This window comes from Cetorhinus maximus, chromosome 14 (genome assembly GCF_964194155.1).
Source record: "Cetorhinus maximus chromosome 14, sCetMax3.hap1.1, whole genome shotgun sequence".
In the NCBI taxonomy this organism is placed as follows: Eukaryota; Metazoa; Chordata; class Chondrichthyes; order Lamniformes; family Cetorhinidae; genus Cetorhinus; species Cetorhinus maximus.
The window spans coordinates 105020259-105043020 of NC_135892.1; the positions used below are offsets into that span (position 1 = coordinate 105020259).

General features: G+C 41.0%; 1 protein-coding gene across 2 annotated transcripts; it reads left to right on the top strand.

The window, feature by feature from the left end:
* The first annotated feature begins 307 nt into the window (after positions 1-307).
* hnrnpua (heterogeneous nuclear ribonucleoprotein Ua) lies at positions 308-20796 on the top strand. Of its 2 annotated transcripts, none has more exons than XM_078557403.1 (14): positions 308-1230; positions 5503-5629; positions 5729-5802; positions 8003-8142; positions 8232-8331; positions 11927-12039; positions 12748-13011; positions 13583-13702; positions 14466-14594; positions 15037-15205; positions 16457-16723; positions 17795-18003; positions 19363-19467; positions 20449-20796. In XM_078557403.1, the coding sequence occupies exons 1-14, from the start codon at positions 414-416 to the stop codon at positions 20503-20505; spliced, it is 2691 nt and encodes an 896-aa protein (XP_078413529.1). In that variant the 5' UTR covers positions 308-413; the 3' UTR covers positions 20506-20796. The 2 variants fall into 2 exon arrangements, with proteins under 2 accessions (XP_078413529.1, XP_078413530.1); XM_078557404.1 differs by having other exon boundaries at positions 309-1230; positions 17798-18003.
* Positions 20797-22762: the final 1966 nt, after the last annotated feature.

Here is a 22762-nt window from a genome sequence, read left to right on the forward strand (position 1 = left end):
AATCCCCCAGCAGACAGATTATGATCCACAATAACCAGCAGTCAATTAGTAACCCACAAGCATACTGTTGGTAATCCACTGCCCAAATGGTAATCCACCAGCATTCCTGTTGGTAATCCACTATCACCAGCAGCCAATGAGTAAACCACCACCAGTGCTAGTTGGTGATGCACTACAACTAGCAACCAATGAGTAATCCAATAGCAGCCAGATGGTAATGTGCTATCACCAGCAGCCCAATTGGTGATTCACTGTCACCAGCAGCCCAGTTGTTGATCTCCTAATCGGCGCGCACACTCGGGGTTTTACGGTAGGCCGCCGCTGGTCCGCACTGAGTCTGCGCGGCGCGGTGCCTCGAGGAGCCGCTCGCTCGGTCGGTGCAGGGAGACGGAGCCCAGACCCTGACTTCAACCATGAGCGACATCAACGTCAAGAAGCTGAAGGTGCCCGAGCTGAAGGATGAGCTGAAGCGGCGCGGCCTGAGTGTGCAGGGCCTGAAGGCCGAGCTCCAGGAGCGGCTGCAGGCCGCACTCGACAGCGAGGCGGAGGCGGCCGAGGCCGAGGAGGAGATGGAGGAGGAGGGAGAGGGAGGAGGAGGAGGAGAGGAGCAGGAGGAGGACGGGCCCGGCCCGCTAGAAACCCCCGAGAACGGCGAGGAGGAAGGGGCCGGGGCCGGGGAGCTGCCCGAGTCGCTGCTGCTGGCCGAGGAGGAGGAGGAGGAGGAGGAGGAAGAACCGCAGGTGGCGGGAGCAGACAAAGCCGAGGCCGAGGCGCCGGGCCCGGGACTCAACGGCGCTGCCCCGGCCGCTAGGCCGCAGCTGGAGCCGCCGGCGCCGACGGTAGCCGCAGCGGCCCAGGCCTCGGAGGCGGAGCCGCAGCGAGAGGCCGAGGTCCAGGCCCAGGCCCGGGCCCGGGCCGCCGGAGGGGGAGGGGGAATGGACGACGACGAGGTGGTGGAGGAAGAGGAGGAGGAGGAGGCCGAGAGCAAAACGGGCGAGAGCGAGAGCGGCCTCGGCGAGGAGGAGGAGGAAGAGGAGGAAAACGGGATGGGGGAGGCGGAGGGAGCGGCCCCGGAGCCGGCCCGGCAGCAGGAGCAGGCCCAGGCCCAGCAGAGAGCGGGAGAAGAGGAGACAATGGAGCTGGGGGACGGCGCGGCGCGGGCTGCGATCAAACAGGAGCCGGAGGCCGCCGCTTCGGGCCCAGCTCCTGCCCCGCAGCACTCCAACAAAGGTGGGCCCCCCCGCCCGGAGGGAAGCCTCGGCCTTTATTTCTCATTAAATGGGCTATTTTTTTTATTATTATTTAAACGGCAGTGAGCCTCAGGACCATCACTTCCGGCGCTGCGCCTCCATTGGCGCGCGTGTGAGACATGGGGTGGGAGGGGTGGTGGTGGGGGGGGGAGAAGAGAGAGAGAGATGGATGGGGGAGGAGCTGCTTTCAGCCTGGGTTATACAGCGAGAGAGAGAGAGACTGGATTTAAAATGGGAGAAGGGGGGGATGATTATACAGCATGGGTAAGGAGGCCAGAGAAAATGGAGGGTGGAAATAATGCAAAGCAAAATGGAGTAGCAAAGGGAGTGAGGAAAGGTGGTGGGGGGGGAATTGGCATGTGGGCACAAATAACTTTGCGCCAGCTTTTTGTTTTTCATTTGCACTTGTATTGCACTTTTTTTTTTGTTTGCACTTGTATTGCATCTTTCAACCTGAATAAATCATCCCAAGCCACTGCAAAGGCAATGTCAAGCCAGACAAGGCATGTGCATGCCTTTTATCTTAAGGCATGTGATGGTTTTGTTAGAGGTTGGTGACCCTTATACTGGAGTGGACGCAGTGCTAAAATGTAAGAAAAGGACGCCAAGATTGCAAAGACCGGCTCGGTCTGAGATGGTGTGCAATTAAGGGTTAGAGTCAGTGGCAAAGGTAGAGATTTATGGCTGGGGCGGGGGGTTTCAACTTGCGTCTTCCCGCTCTTTAACCACATGAAGTTGAGGCTTATCCAATCCTGGATTTCATCCAAGAAGTTATGAGGCAGCTGAGAGAGGTAAAGCTGGGTGTGAAGTGCTGTACATGTGGGATGTGAACCTGTATCTGTAGGTGATGTTGAATGGAGATGAGTTCTAGGTTTAGGACATGGATTAGATTCGTGGAGGTTCCAGGGATGGCATTGGGTTGGGAAGATAAGTCACTAATCTGAGCAGTATCCAGAGAAAATTGAGAACGGAGCCAAGCAAATTCACCCCAAATGTGTGGGACAAAATGCAAAGTGCAGGTATGGGAGGCCCTGTCAGAAACCGTGGTTTGAGAATGTTGAAGTTGGATAATGCACTGTGGTCAAAGAGAATTGCCTTTATGCAAGGCTGTTTTTATTTTGTAGAATGAGTGGAGGTTGATGTGGAGTTGTGGTAGAATATAGAGTTTGGAGACGACAGCAAGTTTATACAGCATGGAAGCCAAAGAATGATTGGAGGTGGAGTCCTAGCTGGTGAGGACAGGGGTTCAGGGAGGAATTCTTGAGTGGTTTCTGACAGGTTTTGAAGGAGTTACTGTGCTTGGGGACGGTGGGTCGTTAACATGGGGGGGAAGCCTTATCATGTTTCAATCTTTGAAAAAGCTGTATTCTAAGAAGAATATTAAAGTACTGATTTAGCTGAGTTGCAGCACTACCCAAGTAGTTCAAGTTTAAATTCTACGGTAGGAAAATTCATATTTTTAAAAGTCACCCCTGGACTGTTATAAACAGTCGTCTTGTCTCTACCTCGGCTTAATGTTTTCCTAGACAAGCATACCTTGGTGTGTTCATTTCATTTAAAAGTTGGAATGCAAAAAGGAAAGGTAGGTAATTTCATGCTAACTTCTGAACTGTAAATTTATAAGTTCATAATTAGGATAGATCCCTCACAACAGCAGTTAACACCAAACTAAGATCAGCTAGTGCCTTTGTAGTTATAGTTTATTGGCTTCCATTGCATCTCAGCAGCAGAATAACGTATTGTGATCCTGTGGTGTAACAATCCTGTCATTATAAAGTAACATTCATCCTATGCAGTGTGAGCAATGCCATGGGAGACTATCCACAAACAACTGAGCTGTTACAGCGTTTGGATGTGTAATGGCACTGGCTGTCGGACTATAATTTTGACATATGACAGAGCAAGGACACCTTCCCATCTGAGAGATGGCTGAATACAGTTGCTGCTGTTCCAATGAAAAATTGAGTTTGCTGTGCACCCAGATTTGAATAAACCTGCAATCCTTAAACAGACTGGTAGTGTATACAGAATGTAGTTATTTAAGGCTACATTGTAGCAGTCCTTGGATCAGTCATTGCAATATCGATTTGCAACCAGCTGCATCTTATTTATGCTGCTTGGCTGCAAATCCATTTTCTGGCATGTAGATAGCTGCAGACTGCTTATCCAGAACTTTATCGGGCTGGTTTATTTTGTGTTTGAGAGCTTTCAGACTTGAAAAATTTGTTTTTAAAGTACCCAGGCAAATTGTATACCATGCAGTAAACCCACATGCTGTAAGTCTTGAGAGGATCCCTCATGGATTTTGCTCAATTCACAGCAGGGTACTATCACTTCTTGTGAGCCAACTTTACAACAGGACTGCAGTGACTGTTTGAGAACATTCAAAACAGTGTAGGTACTACAGTAGGAATTGAAATTGGCTAACGTTTTTATGTTTAAAAAACAAGATTCTTAAACCTCCAAAATAAGCCGGTAGTGGAATTGCTAATTCCGTTGTTGAGTTTAGGGTGAGTTGTCGAAGTGCCCTATTGGAATATTGCCAGTTTAATTTGGATTTATTGGAACAGTTTTATATTAGCTACAATTTTTAGGTGAAAAAGACCAATAGTCACCCTACAATCTAGTGTTCCAAACTGCACCAGGCATAGAGCAGCTGTTAGTGTACATTTCATCCTCTGGTGAACTTAAAAATGTTGGTTGATCTAACAGTTTAACCTGTCTTTAAATAGCTTGGTGCATGCCATGCTCTTCCCCTTCCCCCCTCTACAAAAGTGTACTTAGTGATTTTGGTGCCCTACTGATATTGAGCAGTGCAAACTAGGCAGCTGCTTTCAGGCTAACAGAGCAGGAGTTGCTTATTAATAGCCAAGAACTATTTCTGGAAGCAGCTTTGTGTCCCATTTCAATTTCCCAATGACACAACTGTCCTATTTGTGCTGCGGGGTGTTTCATCAGCATATCTCCACTCAGGAATAACTCCCCCTCATTTACTTCCTTATTCAAAGTGCATGTAGTTTGTAAAATACATTAGGTGCATGTAAAATACATTAGGTGCATTCACAATACAATTGGCCTCTACACAAAAAGCAGTTTCATATTGATGCTGTGCTTATAATGTAAATGCTGCCTGGAGGAGTCAGTCTCCTGCCTTGCTCTGATTCTAAATGTGTGGCAAGAATGCACAGTAAATTAGCACCTTAGTTCACCTGTATGTTAATTATACAAAATTTGCAGCATAGCGTTGATTAAAAAGAATTAAATATACATGGAGACTGGTGCAGTCTTGCTGCAAAGGCTAACACCTGAAAAAGGCTGGATAAAAGTCTTCCTCTGGAACTATATTAACATGTGCAGCCTTAAACTCTTTGCTGTATGGGCCCACAGTTCTAAACTGTCCCTAATTCAGCATTCTAATTTAGAGATGAGTCAAGGAATTGAACAATGAGTCATGTTTGTACAGTTGAGGTTGAACTGAGTTTCAGCAAAGCGAGCTTCAAATGATGCTGTGGTACTGAGCCGGGTGGAGGTGAAGAACCTAAGTTGGGAGGGTGGTGGGAGGTCTGTGGAGAGTGGAACAGGAGCAACCACTGTTCTTGGTCAGTTTTATTTCAAATAATTGCATTTTATTGAGAGGAGATAATGAAAAAACTTCAGGGAAAAATTCTCCTGCAGCAGAACTAGAATCTGGTGAAGCAGCAGTAAAAGTTGAGCTGTTTTTAAGGGCTGTTCTCAGTATTTATCAGATTGCTGGGTGAGTAGAGACTTCACATGGCATATCTTTAATCCTTTCATTGAAAAGTGTTGCAACAATTGTGTTCAGTTTAGGAATAATCCAGTTCATTGGCTAAATACCCTCTCAATTGTAGAAGAGTGTTATAGTGGTTAACATTAAGCCAGTAAATTCTTGTGTGCATGCTTTGCAGAAATTTGCTTTGTGAGAATGAAATGTAAAAGACCATTTACACTTCCTATTGTGAAAGGAGGGCAATTTAATGCAGTATAGTAAAATGTAATCTTATTTAAAGTAAACAAACTGAAGTCAGTCATGAATTACGTGGCTGATAACACAATTAAGCTCATTTGGAGCCATTAAAGTAATTCCCATATATTTATGCATTACGATGATGTTTAACTTCCTTTGTTCATGAATTGTATGTTGATTTTTGCCCCTCCTCCAATTTAATGGAATCCTTGTAATCTTGCATTTGGAGCCAATATTGGCCAACTTGTAATCACCTTTTCTTTTTAGGAAGAGAGAGCCAGGCTGAACAGACAACTGATAAGAGTAAAGAGCAAAATCGCAAAGGTATAAAGAGACCTCATGAAGACCATGGGCGTGGCTACTATGAGTATATCGAAGAAAACAAGTATCGACGGTAAGATTAACTTCATGTATTCATGTAATCAGTTTGGAGTCTCTCGCTACTATTCTGTTTAGTGCCAAGCCATTAACCATTATGTATGGCTGTTTCTAGGTCTAAGTCTCCCCAGCCACCCGTGGAAGAAGATGAAGAGGAATTTGATGATACTGTAGTTGCCCTGGATACATGTACGTGATGTTAACTAAATCGGGTAATGTATGTATTGTAAAATGGGATGAGGCAGGAATTTGAATTCTGGGAACGTGTGAAGAATTGCTGCTGAAGTCAGAAGTTTCATGTATGATTGAACTGAGACCACACCATCCACAGAACTCGTTACAGTCACACATTACCATTGTCTTCCCCCCCTGCCCCACCCCAAAGACAGAGTTTCCTGCGAGAGACAAAAAAATTGGAGTCTTTTCAAAGAAAAGCTCCGGGAATTTCTTCTCCTGGGGTAATCAGTCAAGTACCAGGAAACTATTGCAACTCTTGAATCTTACTATTCCTAGCTGCTTTGAAATTCTCCCATAATAGCTGGATTTTTTTTCTCAAACTTGAATACCTGCTGCACATTTGTTCTTGAAACTTAATATATTTCATATGCATGCCCCTGACTGCTGCTATCTTTCTGGGTAAAGTAATGGAAACAATTGGATCGAATCAAGATTCAGTGGCCTGCATTTCTCCAAAGAAAGTAACTCCAATTTATTGAGCCTGTCCTAATTACCCAGAGCCTGGATATCTAGCGTGTTTGAGGACTAGAACAGGCATATTATTTATACACAGCCTATATATTGTATTATATTGTACTGCCCTCAAAATTTGATCTGAAATCTTATCTATGGGCCTTGTACATGAACCTTCAACGACATATAAACCATGACTCCCAGGCCCCTATACTGTTCTATAGTATATCATGTAACTTGCACTGGGCTGCCATTATTCATTAATTTGGCCACTTCAGTCAGGTTAGTGAGGCAGGTCGTCATCTTCAAGCCATGCTGCGTTACCTAGTAATTGCTCTCCAGCTGATTGTGTTTACATCCTTTATAAGGCTGTCTGGCATCTTTCTTACAGCTGATGTCAAACTAATAGATCTACAATTCCTAGTTTATGATTTCTTCCCCTTAAATATGGGAAACTCTCAACTTCTTCCAGTCAATTTGAATTAGCCAAGGCCTCAGAGCTCTTAAACAGATAAACAGTGTTTCCATAATAGATCTCATGTCACTTAGCATTCTGTTATATGGCATCAAGTCCAGAAGCCTGATCAGCCCTGAGAGTCTTAATCCTGTTTAAGACCATTTCTGTGTCAAATTTGGAAGCACGTAAATACATTGTTAGCATTATCTTCAACAGTGAAAACCTGCTGGGTGTTCATTTGCACTTCAGGCATATTCTTATCCACAAACCTAACTTGGCTAGCCTCTAATGGCTGCGAGGGTCCAGTACATTCTGGAACACATGCTACTGTAACAACCCACAGTCCTTGGCCTTTCCATTGAAAATGTAAAGAGGTCCTGGAATTTTGCCATCATTATAATAATGTTGTTCCTGACATGTCATCTGACAACAGTATGGGGAGACAGTACATGTTAAAACTACAGCATTCACTCCAATATTGAAATATGTTTTTTGGTACTCGGGTACATATGCAGGTTTATAATTATCATTCAAATCTATAGGAAAGGTGGACTTCCCTTTCTCTTCAGCTCGTCTTCCTCCACCAAAGCATAAACTTGTGCCTTCATGTCAGTCAGTTTCCTTAATAATTGTCATATACTTCTATTTTGATATTGTGGTCAAGTCAATAATTTCAGTTTTTATGTTGGGGAAAGCCCTTTGCTGACTTTAAACCAGTAAAGGTTTAGCAGTTTTTTAACTGCCATTATGTCCTATCAGCTTTTCTCATACCATAACTATTGCATAATAGTATTTTAGCTTTGTAAAGAGGAAAAAAATTAACGTTTACCTTGCTTGTGTGTGTTTAAAAAATATATAGAGAGTTGTGTTAATACTCCTAGAGCTCTATTTGGTGCAGTTTAGTCCCTGAAAAGATTATCAAAATGTTCTAGTAATTACCCTTATATCACCCTGCTGTACTGATTCTGTTGTAAAATAAGCAGCATAACATTAGTACAGATCACTTATTTTATGTTTTTGGGTCTAATTTGCAGCTCCTTGCTTTTTTTTTTACATTATACCTTCTAATTAGTGATCTAGTACTGTAGCTAGTTATTTCTTTAGTTGGTGTATAGCATTATCTTCTATTAGTATTACAGTGGAAAATTTCCCTGTTGTGTTAATTCCCCACACATGCAAGTCAACGTGTACTATTATGGTGGCTTACGTTAAAATACTAACACCTACTATGTTCTTTTAAAGACAACTGCGATTTGCACTTTAAGATCAATAGAGATCGTTTTGGCGCCATGCCACTGACTATGGAAGGATTTGCTTACCTCTGGGCAGGAGGAAGAGCTTCCTACGGAGTTACCAAAGGCAAAATTTGCTTTGAGGTGAAGGTAAATGTCTTCAGTTTTTGTAAGCAATTCTTTTTTTAAAGGCTCAAATTTAGATTGGTATTGTCTGACTTTGACATTTGTCTCAACAGGTAACTGAGAAGATACCAGTTAAGCATTTGCCACCAGATCAGACTGACCCACATGAAGTGAGGGTTGGCTGGTCCCTGGCTTCCTACAGCATGTTACTTGGTAAGTTTATTTACATCCTATTTTCTTCATTCCTTCCCCAATCCTTTTCTCTATCCCCTCTACCTGTTTCCCACTAAATGCACAAGCATTTCGGAGTAGAGTGTCTGATTTCTATCAAAAGTGCCATTCCCCAGGTCGGTAAGAACTGTTACTTGTTGGTTAACAGGCTTAAACATTGTTTAGCGTTGCGTGTAGTAAGCCATTTGAATGCAATTTGATAATAAGTGAAGGTTTCTTTCAATGAGGGTGTAACAGGTAAGGAGAGGTTTTATGGTGAGTTTACAACAGCTTACTTGCTAGTTACCAAGTGACAGTGGACTTGGAACTATGTTGCAATGGTTTCAGTGGCGCTTTTCGAAAATTAAGCCACTTACTGAATGTAGTAGTCTCTTATTTTGTGGGAAAGACAGTGTTGCAGAACTTCATTTATCAATATGTGGGCAGTTTGATTACATCAGGGTTTTTTTTAAAGATAAAAATCCAAACATTAATTTTTTAATGTGGGTAGTACAATGTATTAGACACTTTTCATTTTACTTGTGACTTTGATATTGAATCATCCCAGACTAAGGTTGAAAGCTTCCCCTTATCTGACGGTACTGTGTGAAAACATAGGCAGTTTCATTCCAGTTTGGAGTGGGGGACATGAGCTTCAAAATTGCCCCTAATTTAACATGAATTGGCTGCACAGGGCACTGGCATGGAGGTAAAACATGTCCTACCCAGTAGTAAAGGATGTTTTTCTTTTAGATGGGATTATAGTACATTGGAGCAGCATTAAGAGTAGTTTGCAGTCCACTAAATATGTTGTGTCTAAGCTTTATGCTTGGTACTCTGCCAAAAATGGGAAGGTGTTCCATTACCAAGCATTTAACATTTCTCATCTTAGCAAGAAATAATTGCAAAACAATGACAAGGTGGGAGAATGAGATTTGAAGAACTGCATGAGGCCAAGTCAAGGTTTTATACTTTACTTTATTGCAGCTTAAGATAATTCTGGTATGCTTTGTCAAAGAAACTATACTGAAGTATTATCTGCTGACTACAGGAGAATTGTTGGAAACTCAACACTGATATCCCTCCGCTAATAAAAATAAGTAGATTCATATCCAGTGGTTTGTACAGGAATCTATTGCAGGGAATAGCATTTAAGTATTTTGTAAATAAAGCTACAATAGCTCCTTGATGGCTTAAAGGCAGTATGTAAGTGACCAGCTTGGATCAGAGGATTCAAAGTTTGATTCTTAAGCTGCAATTATAGTTGATGCCAGGTGCTGCAATTTGGTCTTGATGTCCTTGGCCAGAGGTGGGTAAAGGGAAAAAAAATGAACTGGGTTTCTGCTTGTGATTTGAAATCCAATGATATCTTCTGGAAAGTACAAGCTTGTGAATGTTTGGTGAGAAGGTTATGATGCTGCCTGTGTTGGATTATCAGCGAGCTTTTTGGTGTCTTAAGTTCAAAAGTAAAAAAAAAAGGTGCCTTGCTCGGTGAACTGAGTCCTAGTAGGTGTGCATATCTACCCGAAGAGAAAATTGAAGATTGATTGCTGTGGTTACTACAGGAAATAGATACTTATATGGGAAAGAAATACTGAAGGAGACAAAAGAGAATTGGGATATGATGGCGCACACGCTATGAAACATTTCTGCATTAATTAATATGGGTCATATATCAGGTTTTAAAGAATGCTTAAATTGTGCATTGTATTAGTGAAATAATTCATCATAAGACCTGCATCTTAAAAAAAAGTCGTTTGAACACCTAAAGTTTGAGGGTCTTCTGGTTTCTAGTTTCTAAATTTGTGCTCTTTAAAACTTTATATGATCCATATTATTAAATGCATAAATGTTTTATAATGCCAAACATTGTTCTATGCTAACTCTTGTATCTTAATTCACTGTGTCTCTTTCCCTCCATTGAATGAAACATTTTGGGGTATTTTGAGCATTAATCTCTTGATTTGGAGATTAGATTTATAGCTATTGGGAAAATTTGCCAGACTATTAAATTTTATATTCTTGGTACTTTTACAACAGTTACTTGTACCTTGTTTTTTTTCATTTAACACTCTTTGGAGCATCTCTGTCTTTAGTGTGCTTGTGTGCCTCTAATTACAATGCAAAGTAATGGCTGTGTTGCAAATCACCATACATTAATCAAATGTGCAGTCAACCCTATAGAGACTGTGCTGGATTCCAAAGATGTGCCAGCTTTTCTTTGCTGTGTCACATTGCTTTCAACAATGCAGTGCGGTAGATATTCTTTTTGACTTTCTGTTTTTAAGCTATTCCATTCTTGAGGAAATCATGTGCTGTTCTCTTTTGCTTAGAAACCTTCCCTCTTCAGAATTTTTGGATAAATTTTTGTTGCTTCACGCAAGGGAGGTTTGTAGTTTCTATGTTACCCAGTCTTTGCATCTCAGCCTCAGGCCAAGTATATGGCTGCAAGATGTTTTTGTCCTAATAGCTTATTCCTAGTTTTGTTTTCTCTCTCCTGTTCTTCCCTTTGTTTGGTAGTTCTTCCCTAATGTGATCTTCTGTTTCTCCACGCTTCAAGAGTTCTACCTTTTTGTCAATATTTGACCCAGAAAGTCTTTCTATGCACAGCTGACGCAAATAATCAACATGTAAACTAAGCGATTTCCAGACCTTTTTTATCCTTGTCCCATTTTTCTTGTGAAATTGCATTTATCATCTCTACATGTGTAGATTGCCTGTTCTACTTTCAAAAGCAACACTGAAGCATACGTATGTTGTGTTGTATACTTACCCAGATGGGATTGCACTGTAGACTTCCCACTTTTCCTTACCAAACTGCTGATATAATGGCATTTCCCCAAGGCATTCAGACTTGGTTTACATAACAATATAGTTTTATCCAGCTATCAAGGGTATGGTCTTAGTCTGCTCTGAAACCAAGTGGTTGTCCAGTGTCCTTCCAAGATTTTCTGGCCCAAAACAATATAGTAAAGACAGCGAGTGATCCAAACCCTTTTGAAAGTTATCACTAGGTACAGCAAAACTATGGCACTGCTTTGGGGGATTGGGGAGAGAAATTTTAAAGCAAACTGGAACATTCTCTCTGCTTTTTGCACATTTCAGGTCCTTTTCCTTAATCCAGGATATTAACTGCCGTGTATGCTCTGGTGCACTGTTGAGTGGTTACATGAAATGTGCAGTGATGTCTTCATTATACTTCATCAAAATTAGGAACATGTCAATTTCTAGGCAAAGAATTACCCAGGTTTATTCAGTTTGCTTTTTGTTGTCCTGAGGGTCACATGATGCTATAATTCTAATAACTCTGGGATTACTAGAATCTAGAAATATGGGCCACTTGTGTACTTTATCTTGAATTCATTGCCCCTGACCATCGTCTGCTCATTCTTACTTTGCCCTAATTCTAATGTGATTCAAGTTCTATTATCAGTTCTATTATGGAGCTTATTGCCAAGAGTACACCTGCCTTTTCTCTACAGACACTGAATGGCCTATGTATTTCCAGCATTGTTTTGAAGTCCAGTTTGTAACTTTTAACATAGGTGTAGCGTTGGTTGCTTGAGCTTAAATTGTTTCAAACTACTCTTGCTTTCAGGCGAAGAAGAACTTTCTGTCGGGTACTCTGGAAATGGAACAAAATGTTCAAATTGCAAGTCCGAAGATTATGGTGAAAAGTTTGGGGAAAATGATGTGATTGGCTGCTTTCTTGTAAGTCAACAATATTTATAAGGAATCGTGGCATCAGGACCAACAAAGGATTCTGATTTGTTGTTTTTTGCCATCTGTTTCTGTTGTATTTTCAAGCCTTTTGGTTAATAATGGCATTATGGTTATCAGTTTAAACGGGTCATCAAACCTATACATTTGACTACCAATTTAGCAGTTTTAGATGTAGTAATAATCGAAATGATTTGATATCGACTTAGCATCACATTGGATTTAGCAACTCCTCCATGCCAGTGATAATATTGTCAGGGAGTAAGAACTTGCAGTTAAAAATTAAATTTTATTTAAAAGGACTCAGCAAAATATATGGGGGATTATTAGTGAAAGGAGCTTTTTAAAAATGTCTAATTGTATGTATACTTATAACATGAAGAGCTGACCATTGCAGGCATAGGAAAGTTCTTATTTAACAATTAGTTTGTAGTCTTATTATGGAGATCAATTCTTTACAGTAAGGATCAGCCAGCCACCCCAGGGGAATTTTTGATGAAAGTATTGAGGTTGTTATTGTTCTTGATACAGTGGTGATTGACAGATGCAGTGCAAAGGTATTTAATAATGTTCAGAATTTGTGTGGCAGTAACTATCAAATTCTCATGAACTGTGGACTGCAGTCAATCTGCACTTCAATTTTGCTCCCTGCAGGAAATTCTAATGCTCTCAACGTTATTTGACACGTTTTTGTTACAGAACTTCGATGCTGATGAAGTGGAAGTCTCTTACTCCAAGAACGGTCAGGATCTGGGTGTTGCATTTAAGATTGGGAAAGACAGTCTTGCTGACAGAGCCTTTTTTCCACATGTTCTCTGCCACAATTGTGCCGTGGAGCTTAATTTTGGACAGCTGGATACTCCATACTTTCCAATACCGGAAGGCTTCACCTTCATCCAGCAGGTTCCATTGGAGGAACGTGTGCGAGGGCCAAAGGGACCCAAAACCAAAGGAGAATGTGAGGTATACGTGATCCTTTAAAATCATTGCTTCTTACATAGTGGCGTAAAAGTAGGAACATGGGTGTAAACTGTTCAGGCTAGGTCATGGCTGACATTTACGTCAACTCCATTTTACCTACCTTTGTTCTATATCTCTTGATGCCCTTGCATCACAAAAATCTACTCATGTTGAAAACTATCAAAGCTGTTTCATACATAGGGTTTACTTTTCTATAATGTGACATACGAGTTACTCAACATTTAAAACATGATTAGATTTCGTAGTTGATACTGCAGTGTTCCATCTAAAAAAAAATGTTCACAGTTCTTGTCTCACCCTGGATATAGCTATAATATACTTGCTTTCTCACTAGCTGTTGCACTTCAGATGTCATACATCTCTCCAGGCCTCAGTGATGCTGTATGTCTGCACTATAATTTTTCTAAATTCTTATGTTGGAAGCTAGTGAAATAAGTTTGAACCTTGTAGTGCAAAACAAAGTAAATCTTTTATTCAACATTAACCATTAATGGTCAGTTCAGGAAGGGGATACTTGAATTAGCCTGTAATAATGTAGTTTGGTTTGTTTTAGGTTTTGATGATGGTTGGCTTGCCTGGGACTGGCAAATCCGTATGGGTTTCAAAGCATGCAGCAGAGTACCCTGGCAAATATAACATTTTGGGGACAAACAACATCATGGATATAATGAAGGTGAGATACTTGAGAAACATTTACTTTATTTGGTATGTGCATATACAAATAAAATAATATAAGTTGCATGAACATTTAAATTGCCCTGACCAGAAGAGAGTTACATTTACTTGCCGTTCACGTGGCAGTACTTTGAGGTGCATCTGGGAGATGTGCATTACTTTTGAACAGCAATGACTTATCTATGTTTGTATTATTAGATGGCTTGTATATGCATGCAATTCCAGTCCAATTTCAGGTTGTGATTTTTGTTACACTTTTATTCCAACATTTAACATTGAAGTGTAAAACACTTAGAAATTCTGTATGTAAACAATTGGCTCTAACAGTATAGTTGTAACTTATGTCAAGCAGGTGGTGCTCTGAAATGAGTTCCTGAATTATTTTCCTGCTCCATTCCCAAATACTCCTCATAACCAGGATGGGCAGTTTCGAAAAATAACATAAGACACAAGGAAAGGATTGCACTGTGGCAATTGACTGTCTTTCTTAGTGTAAGGGAAATGAATAGATTGTTTGTTTTACCACAGAACGCCTACAGTGGTGCCACTTTACAAATAAACCAGAAAGTAAATGGCAACCATACAAAAAAAAAAGAATTATACTTCTGAAAATTACTACAAATATGTTAAAGTGCTAGGGAATGCATATGAGTAAAGATTACACCAAACAGCAAAGGAATCTCTGAACGATTAGATAATGTTTGATCCTAATTTACAATGTTCCTGGCTGCGTTCTGTTCAAATTTTCTACCCTTTTTCAGGTTTTGAGCTTCAAGCGTCAGAAGACTGACAGAGGTAAATTAACTACATTGATTCAACAAGCTACACAGTGTTTGAGCAAGTTTATTGAGATTGCAGCTCGCAAGAAGCGCAACTACATTCTTGATCAGGTAGGTGAAAAGTTGATCTTTGTGCTATTTAACTGACTGGTTGTATATTCAGGTTTATTTTTGTTCCTGTGTATGATCTATGCAATAGGTCAGATTGTTGGGGAGACAGAAGGATAGAATTAGGGCAAGAGTTCGATATATTGAAAGAAATAGAGTACAGATTACAGATAGGACACTTAAGTTCTCGCTAAGTAGGAAAACAACCAAATAACCCAGTATAATTGCACTTTGATTCCTTACTGTAGCCAATCCAATCTGTAATATGTTTGCTGTAATTAATTGTATACTTGGTGCACAATAACTAGTGCTGTTTTAACAGCTTTGCTGGGTTTAAATTAAGATGGGGTGCTGTGCAAGAATGGGAGGTGTGGGGGTGCCTGGAAAACTCAAAATGAGAAGCATAGCTTTTTTTTTCAAAAAAACTTTTAATTTTCTTGTGTAGACAAATGTGTGTGCAGCTGCACAGAGAAGGAAGATGTGCCTGTTCGCAGGCTTCCAACGTAAAGCGGTTGTCATTTGCCCATCAGATGAAGAATATAAGGAGCGTTCAAAGAAGAAAGCAGAGGAAGAGGGAAAGGATGTCCCAGAGCATGCTGTTCTGAAAATGAAAGGTGTAGATCCAATTTGAGTGCAACCCTGGTGTTGCCTTATCAATCAGTTTTTCTTTGGAAGCTAGAATACCTGGTCTTAATCAATGGTTTGGATGTGTTAGTGGTACAACGGTGCTCTTAATGGTCACCTCTAGTGTTTTTACCAAACCTTTAAAAATATGATTTCGCCCTTTTTGGATTTTAAACAATTTCTTTAGCTGTTATATTGGTCTTTTTATTTGGCCTTTAATATTAGTTAAGTGTAATTTTAGAGATACGTTTAACTTGGGTGTTTTACTTCTCTACTATATAACTAATGTTTTGTGCATTTTTAAAAAAAATCTTGCTTCAGAATTGATCTGTAGTTACAAGTTGCTGCCGTGCAGCTATTTACAAACAATCTGCTTTACTCATGAACTTGTAATTTTGGTCTAGTGTGATATTTGTAGGCCAGCGGTGTGCTAGCCTCACATCGATACAAAGTAGTTTCTGATGCTCAGATATGTGGTGGTGCTACACAAGAATCCAGTAAATCTTCTGAATTTTCAGTGCATTGTAGCACTGTATTATCTCATCACTTGAAGGGCACACTGGTATAATTCCAACTTAATTTAAAATGCCCTGGTGCCTCTTTTGATCTGAAATTTCTAAATTTCTTTCTTCAGAGGTTTTAATATCGGTCCTTGCCACTGAGCTCAGTGTGAGGTATAACCTGGATTGAAAGAGGGGAGAGAGAGAGAGAAGGTGCTGTCCTGGATTGTGCAAACTTCTGTTTGAACTTCTCTGACCCTTTAGCTGACAAATTTGAATTGTCCCAAGAAGTAGCAATCAGGGCCAGACTGTGTTTGATGCCAGATCTGCACTGTTGTCTGGTCTTGGTCAATAATGGGGCTGGTCTGACTTTAGCGCCTCCTTGTACCAGGGTCGGGGGGAAGGGTGGTTCTGCTGCTGTTCAATGACCCCTACTGGAAAAGGCATGCATGTGGACTTTGGGTGAGTACAGAGATCAGCTGTGTTGCTTCACATAGTTGAATAGTCTTATTTGCATTCTGTCTGGCCCGATGTGAAGAAAGGTGACAGAGGAGAGCTGGTGCCTTGTAGATCCTCTCTGACATGAGGAAGGGTACAGGAAGCGAGGGAACTGGTTATGTAACGTGGCTGCAATGATCTGCTCATCTAAGGAGAGCAATTATGGAGCTGCAGACCAATTGTAATATAGAGATATTCTGCTGCACCATATCGATTCTTACTTTTAATGGTCTGTTTTTCAAGGTATCTTCACACTGCCTGAACCAGGTGACTTTCTGGATGAGGTGAGCTACGCAGAGCTGCAGAAGGAAGATGCTCAAAAATTGCTCGAGAAATACAAGGAGGAAAGTAAAACTGCCCTTCCACCAGAGAAAAAACCCAATACCGGTTCTGGGAAGAGAGCGATGAATCGAGGTCGAAGTGGCCAACGAGGTGGAATGAACCAGTACAATAGAGGTGGTCAGAGAGGAGGGCGTGGTGGATATCAGAACCGTGGCAATTACAGAGGGGGTAGGCAAACGTACACTTTTTGGTGTAAACTTGTGCAAATTGGGCTTTATTTCCAGCTGGGTTAATTTTGTTGGAAAATGACCGCCTTATTTAAGACAGACGAGAAATTACTTCACTCAAAGGGTTGTGAATCTTTGGAATTTTCTCTCCCAGAGGGCTGTGGATGCTCCATCATTGAATACATTTAAGGCTGTTTTTGGGGTCTCAGTGAATTAAGGGATATGGGGAATATGCAGGAAGGTGGAGTTGAAATCCAAGATCAGCCATGATCGTGTTGAATAGCAGAGCAGGCTCGATGGGCCTTGTGGTCTGCTCCTCCTATTTCTTGCGTTCACCTTCTCTCTCCCCACCACGTGTTTACAACTTAATCTTACATTGCTGACCAGCCATAACACTTGAAAGAAAATTTTTCATCTATTTTTTCAGCTGACCTCTAGGTGTCTATCTTCTCTGATTCTTTTGAGAAACTAATCTTTTGGGGTATGATTTCATTGTTCCCTGGCATCCTCCAGAATGTCCCTCTAGTAGTCAAATTTTCTGTGTGAACTTCAATAACAGCTGCTAATGGGGTGGGAGCATTGCAGCCAAGCCCAGATTTGTTCTTGCCTAATATCTATCTGTATGTACATTTGTAGCAGAAATCACTGGACACCGATCAGGAGCAGGAATCTTAATTTCCCTTCCATGATCTAAGAACTCCCAGTTGTATAGCAGCTTTGGTTGAGATAAGAGTGCAGGACAGATTAGACATCCATGTCACCTGGCTGCTCACTGGGTCATCCCAGAGTCTGTTTGCAGAACTTACACGTTCTGGAGGAATATCCTATGTCAAGGAAAAAGTTTTCTGTAAACTGACATTCTCAGTCACCTTTTTAATAGAAGAATACAGAACTGAAAGAGGCTGTTTGGACCATTGTGTCATCATGCTGGCTCTTTGAACAAACTATCCTGTTGGTTTCTGTACCCTATTCCCCTATGGGCCTATGAATGTTTCCCCTTTTGAGTATTGAATTGGAAGAACTTAAATGGAAATGAAATGTGATAATCCCAAGACACTCTGCCTTTTTCAAGCAGGTTCAAACCGTGGACAATATAATAGAAGAGGAAATCAACAGAGTCGTGGCTATGCTCATAATCAGCGTTTTACTCCGATGGTAGGCTACAACAGGGGTGGTTTTATCGAAAGACCCTCTTTCAGTGGCAGAGGAGGTTCTTACAACCACAGGGGTGCGGCAGACAACCACAGGGGTCCAGGCAGCAACCGAGGAGGCTATGGACAAGTAAAGTACAGATTTTGTATTATTTCTGTCCCCGAGATAATTCTGTCTGGCAGTGAACCGTTTTTGAGAGAGACGCGACCCAAGTCTTCTAAATTGTTCTGTTCACTAGGCCCCTAAATCTCCACCGTTGTGTTTTAGTTACCATTTAAGTTGGCAACTTCAAAGTTTGTGTCAAGTAAATAGTTTGGTATGAATCTTTTCAACCAAACCTCAGATTCTTTCTTCCTCACCTACTAACTGCTTCAATTTTCCTTTTGATCTTTCTGTCTAGTCTTTGCTTCCCTCTTCCTTTTCTTATTCTTGCTGCTCTTTTCATTGTGAGTAACAAAGACTAGGAGAAGGCAGGGGCTCTTATTTTTCCAACTGATTTCTTTGTATCCACACAGTATTTCTTCTTGCTGATTTTGTAATGAACAGTAGTTGGTCTTCCCACCTAGCACCAGCAACTTGTATTTATATACAGCACATTCAACATCTTAAAACATCCCAACACACCTCACAAGTGTTATAAAATTATCATCAAGCCACTTAGATGGTATTAAGGCAGATGGTCAAAAATGTAGATTTTAAGGAGCCTCTTGAAGGAAAGAGATGAGAAGAGGCTGAGGGAGGAAATTCCCAGAGCTTAGGGCCTTGGCAGCTGAAGGCACAGCCACCATTGATGCAACAAATAAAACCAGGCATCCTCGGGAGGCCAGAAATAGATGAGTGACGATATCTCGGAGGATTGTGGGGCTGAAGTAGATTAGAGATAGGGAAGCCGCTCATGGTAGTTAACTTTAAGAATAAAGCTGTTCCTTTTAAGGATAAAACTGAATTGGTGCAGCTATGAGGTTTTTTTGTGCCACCTTTGTTTTACCATTTACTGGATATCTGAGAAGTACTGTGGGCCACTGGTTTTAAAATGTGAGGGCTTGTAGAAAAACTGGGCTGGCTTGCTGTGGAAAATCCCACTGCACTTTGTGGTTCATTCTTAATAGAAACTAATGTGCCAGTTGCTCACCAAATTTAATGCTGCAACAGGAATGAGAGAATTGTGGTGTTTGCCTTTGCTGATGAAATGGAGTTTGCAATGAATGCATCTCTACATATTAGTTACACTACCCATTTCTGATCAACAGTCCACAACACAATTCCAAGGAAAACTGGTATTTCCTGCTACTGATGCTAACTGTTCCCTTCAATCAGAGTGACTTCTGTGGCACTATAGGTAGCTGGAAAACTTAAGTGGTGCAACTAAGCATTGCACCTTTCAACCTAGATGCCCAATATATCACTTCTGTAGGTACACTTTATTTAGGGGCAAGTAGAAAACCGTACACCTGTCTCGAGTAAAACACTTTTTTTTTATTGTGACAGAATTTCAGGGGCAGGGGAAATCGTGGCTTTAACCAAGGCTACAGAAATGAAAACTTCCTCCAAGGTCAGGGCTTCAAACAGAACTGGAGCCGTCAGCAGCAGGCGGTAAGTAATGCTTCAGTCCAAGGTGGTGAGCAGCAGACTGAGTTTACCTGCAGCCCTGTCAAAAGCTGTATTGGACAGTGATTAGTAGTGTTCTGTTGCTAGATCCTGATATTGCTGCATTATAGACTAAAGCTGTTCTCCATGCAGGTGTCTGTCAAATGCTGTTGCTGCTTTGGAATCTGCTTAGTATAGTTTTTGATCAGGGCAAGGGTGTTTTAAAGTATGGAGTCATCTGCAGGGTTTCTGCTTCATTTCAAAGCATTTAAAAAAGACTATAAATGATAATAAAAAGCAAGAGTGTGAGGGGGTGAGTGCTGATAAGAGAATTGGATGCTCTATTATTATAGATTATAGAGGACCTTGAAGCAGCTTAGAGTGGGAGGATGGATGAGCAAAAGCCTCTGGAGAAACAATTATTGGTAGATTTTAGTATTTCCATTTTAAACTTAGCTCCTTGTGATAAGAGAATCTCAGGAATCCTGAAGCGCAGCAGCTTCTAAAATGGATTTTGATGGTGAGATTCTTGGCTTGCTTAAAAAAAACATCCAGTTATAGTCACCTTGGTATTGCTGCATTCATTGTTTTAATGAGCAAAGTTGCTTCAATGCTATTATACTTGATGAAGCTACTAGCCCTGGATGCATGGTGTACATTTCAGCTGGCCTCCTGCTAGGTATGGAGATCCTCTTCGTACCCTATGAATGGTAATTTTGTGCAGAATGTGGTTTCCAGTTATTAAGCTGACTTTTTAATGTACTTAGTTAATGGTCATTTTGTGCATAGCATCAAACAGCAATGAGATGATTAGCCCAGGTAGTCTGTTTTTAATGGTATTTGTTTTCCATGCCATCTAGGGTTACATGTACTTTTGCATCTGTTTTATACTTTTAAAACCTTTCTGTACTTCTGTTTTCTGGAAGGTGCTGCTATTTAGAGTTTTTCCTGATTATCTCACGTTTGTTTTTTTTCTAAATCCTACAGCGACTTCAACAGTTCTGGAGTCAGTACAGCAATCAGTATAACAAAGACTACTACTAGGATCTGCAGTGAGTGATCCAACGATGGTTTCACCGCAGCTGTAACTTCAACCAAGAGATGTCAACTTTTTTAATCTTGATTTTTAAACATTCCAAAACAAAGTGCCTGCAGGTCGTATTTGGAAGCTTTATCAATTAATTGATTTTTAAGTGTCTTTTATTTTTTTACATTTTAATTGTAATGTTTAGGTGAAATGTGGTGAACCTCCAATTTCTAGAGGATGAAAACATTTTCAGTTTCTGCATTTTTTTCCTGTAAAATTTTATCAAATAAAAATCCCCCTGAACTTGTGCTTTCTGCGTGCCACTCATGTTTACTCATGAACCTGCAGAGTGATGTGTTCCTGATTCTGCTAATTTGAATGCTTTCCATTTCATCCAAACGGTACAACTTCGGGCCTTCTCCACCTCACTCTTCTTACTGTCAGTGGAAAACTGGCCAATTTCTGGAAAAGTTCTGGAAGTTCCCCCCTCCCTTCTTTCATAACCCCCCCCCACCCCCCACAACAAAGTTAGTCTATAACATAACCAGGTGAACCTTTTTATTCACCCACTGCATGTTGCTGATAAGACAAGCATTGATAGATCACCCCTGATTGCCCCAGCTTGAACATAATTTTATTTTAACTAATTCCTCAGCTGCCAGGGTGGGATTTGAACTCATGCCTGGGATCATTAGTCCAGGCCTCTGAATTACTAGCCCAGTAATATAACCACCATAACACTGTAAACCTAAACTTAAAGCTCAAAACCACTTGCAGTCGTGCCCCCCTCGTTCAGGAATTCACCAAACCTCTAAACGTACTATACTGGTCAAAAAGTGGTTACTATTTACCATTATCTTCTGCCCTGGAGGTTGGTGCTGTGTTGGGCAGTGAACATGTGATGTGGATATATCTAGCTCAGCTGTGATTCTTATAACCGTAGGGATTCTAAACACATCATGTACACTTAGCTGTCAGATTTTACACATGAACAGCCAGTTGAGTGAAGTACCAGGGGAATTATGCTGCAGCCTTGAAAGGGAATTGGAGGTGGGCGTAAAAATATATGTTTGAACAACAATAATGGATGTTTAGAAGGCAGTTGTAATAATAACTGGTTCTTAGGAAATATTCAGTTGTGTATCAAATGCCAGTCTATTGATGTCAGCAGAGCCCAGAGTAGAATTCTCATTCCCTTGTAACCACCCCTGTAGAAATTCAAACTTCCAGTTGATAGCTGAAAGCACGATACAAGATTTCAGTTTTCAGCCTTTTGCATTAACAAACTAAAAGCATTATTGACTAAACACTTTATTTTGGGCAACTTGTACTTTAAACTACAGAATAGAACTTTCCCCTTTTACATTTAACGCAACTATACAGGTACACTTTACCTTTTCCTTTAAATAGTCACTCAATTTTCCCAGACCTAGACCACAGTGATTATGAGCTCACGAGGGTTTACTGACGCTATTTTCCTTTTCCAACCTGGTCACTTTTAACCCCGATCAGGGTTTTTTGTGGCAATTCTTCTCTAGCACAAGCTAGGTGAATCTTCTAGCCTCTTTTCAAATCCTCACGAATTTGGTCTTTTCAGTCCAAGTGAGAACACCCACCTGTGTTCCTGCGCAGTGAACCAGAGATTTTCCTAGGACCCTGGCAGACTAACTTGCCTGAGTTGCAGGGATATTTTAGAAACCATTCCCCTATCAAGGCTCATCTCCATGACACTGAATAACATGGCCCTTGTATCTAGGTTAAAATGCTGATTAGTTTTTCTTTAAACCCCCAATTCTATTCTATCTTGGAATTAAATCGACAGTTTAAAGTATAAATGTTTACAGCCTGACATTCTCAACACTTTCCTGGGACTTTGGAGGCTACCAGTCTAACCACTGTAAACACTGGCTCTGCAACCATTGTCGTCAAGTGTGAGCACCTTGCACCTTACAAGCCAAACAATCTAGGCCTGCCTTTAATCTTTAACAGCCCACTCACCCAGGCTTCTTGTCCGGCAGACTTCAGAACAGGTCACATGACCCCTTCATTTTTTTTACCCTAAATTATGACTTTGGACCAGAATAATTTCAGCTTGTTCAGCCCTGGGATCCGCATTAATGCTTTGATCCTTGAGCTTGGCAGAGTGGTAGCTGTCTAGCCTTTTGAATCAAAGATGGTGTTCAAACCCATTCCATGACTTCGGTGCATGGCAAAAACGGTCACTTTAACAGTGAAGGATTGCTGCATCACTTGCGATGCTGTGTTTTGCGTGAG

Coding starts and splice junctions, on each gene's coding strand:
- hnrnpua (XM_078557403.1), top strand. CDS start 414: ATGAGCGACATCAACGTCAAGAAGCTGAAGGTGCCCGAGCTGAAGGAT. Junction 5,803..8,002: donor TGTAGTTGCCCTGGATACAT/GTACGTGATGTT, acceptor GTTCTTTTAAAG/ACAACTGCGATTTGCACTTT. Junction 18,004..19,362: donor ACCGAGGAGGCTATGGACAA/GTAAAGTACAGA, acceptor TTATTGTGACAG/AATTTCAGGGGCAGGGGAAA.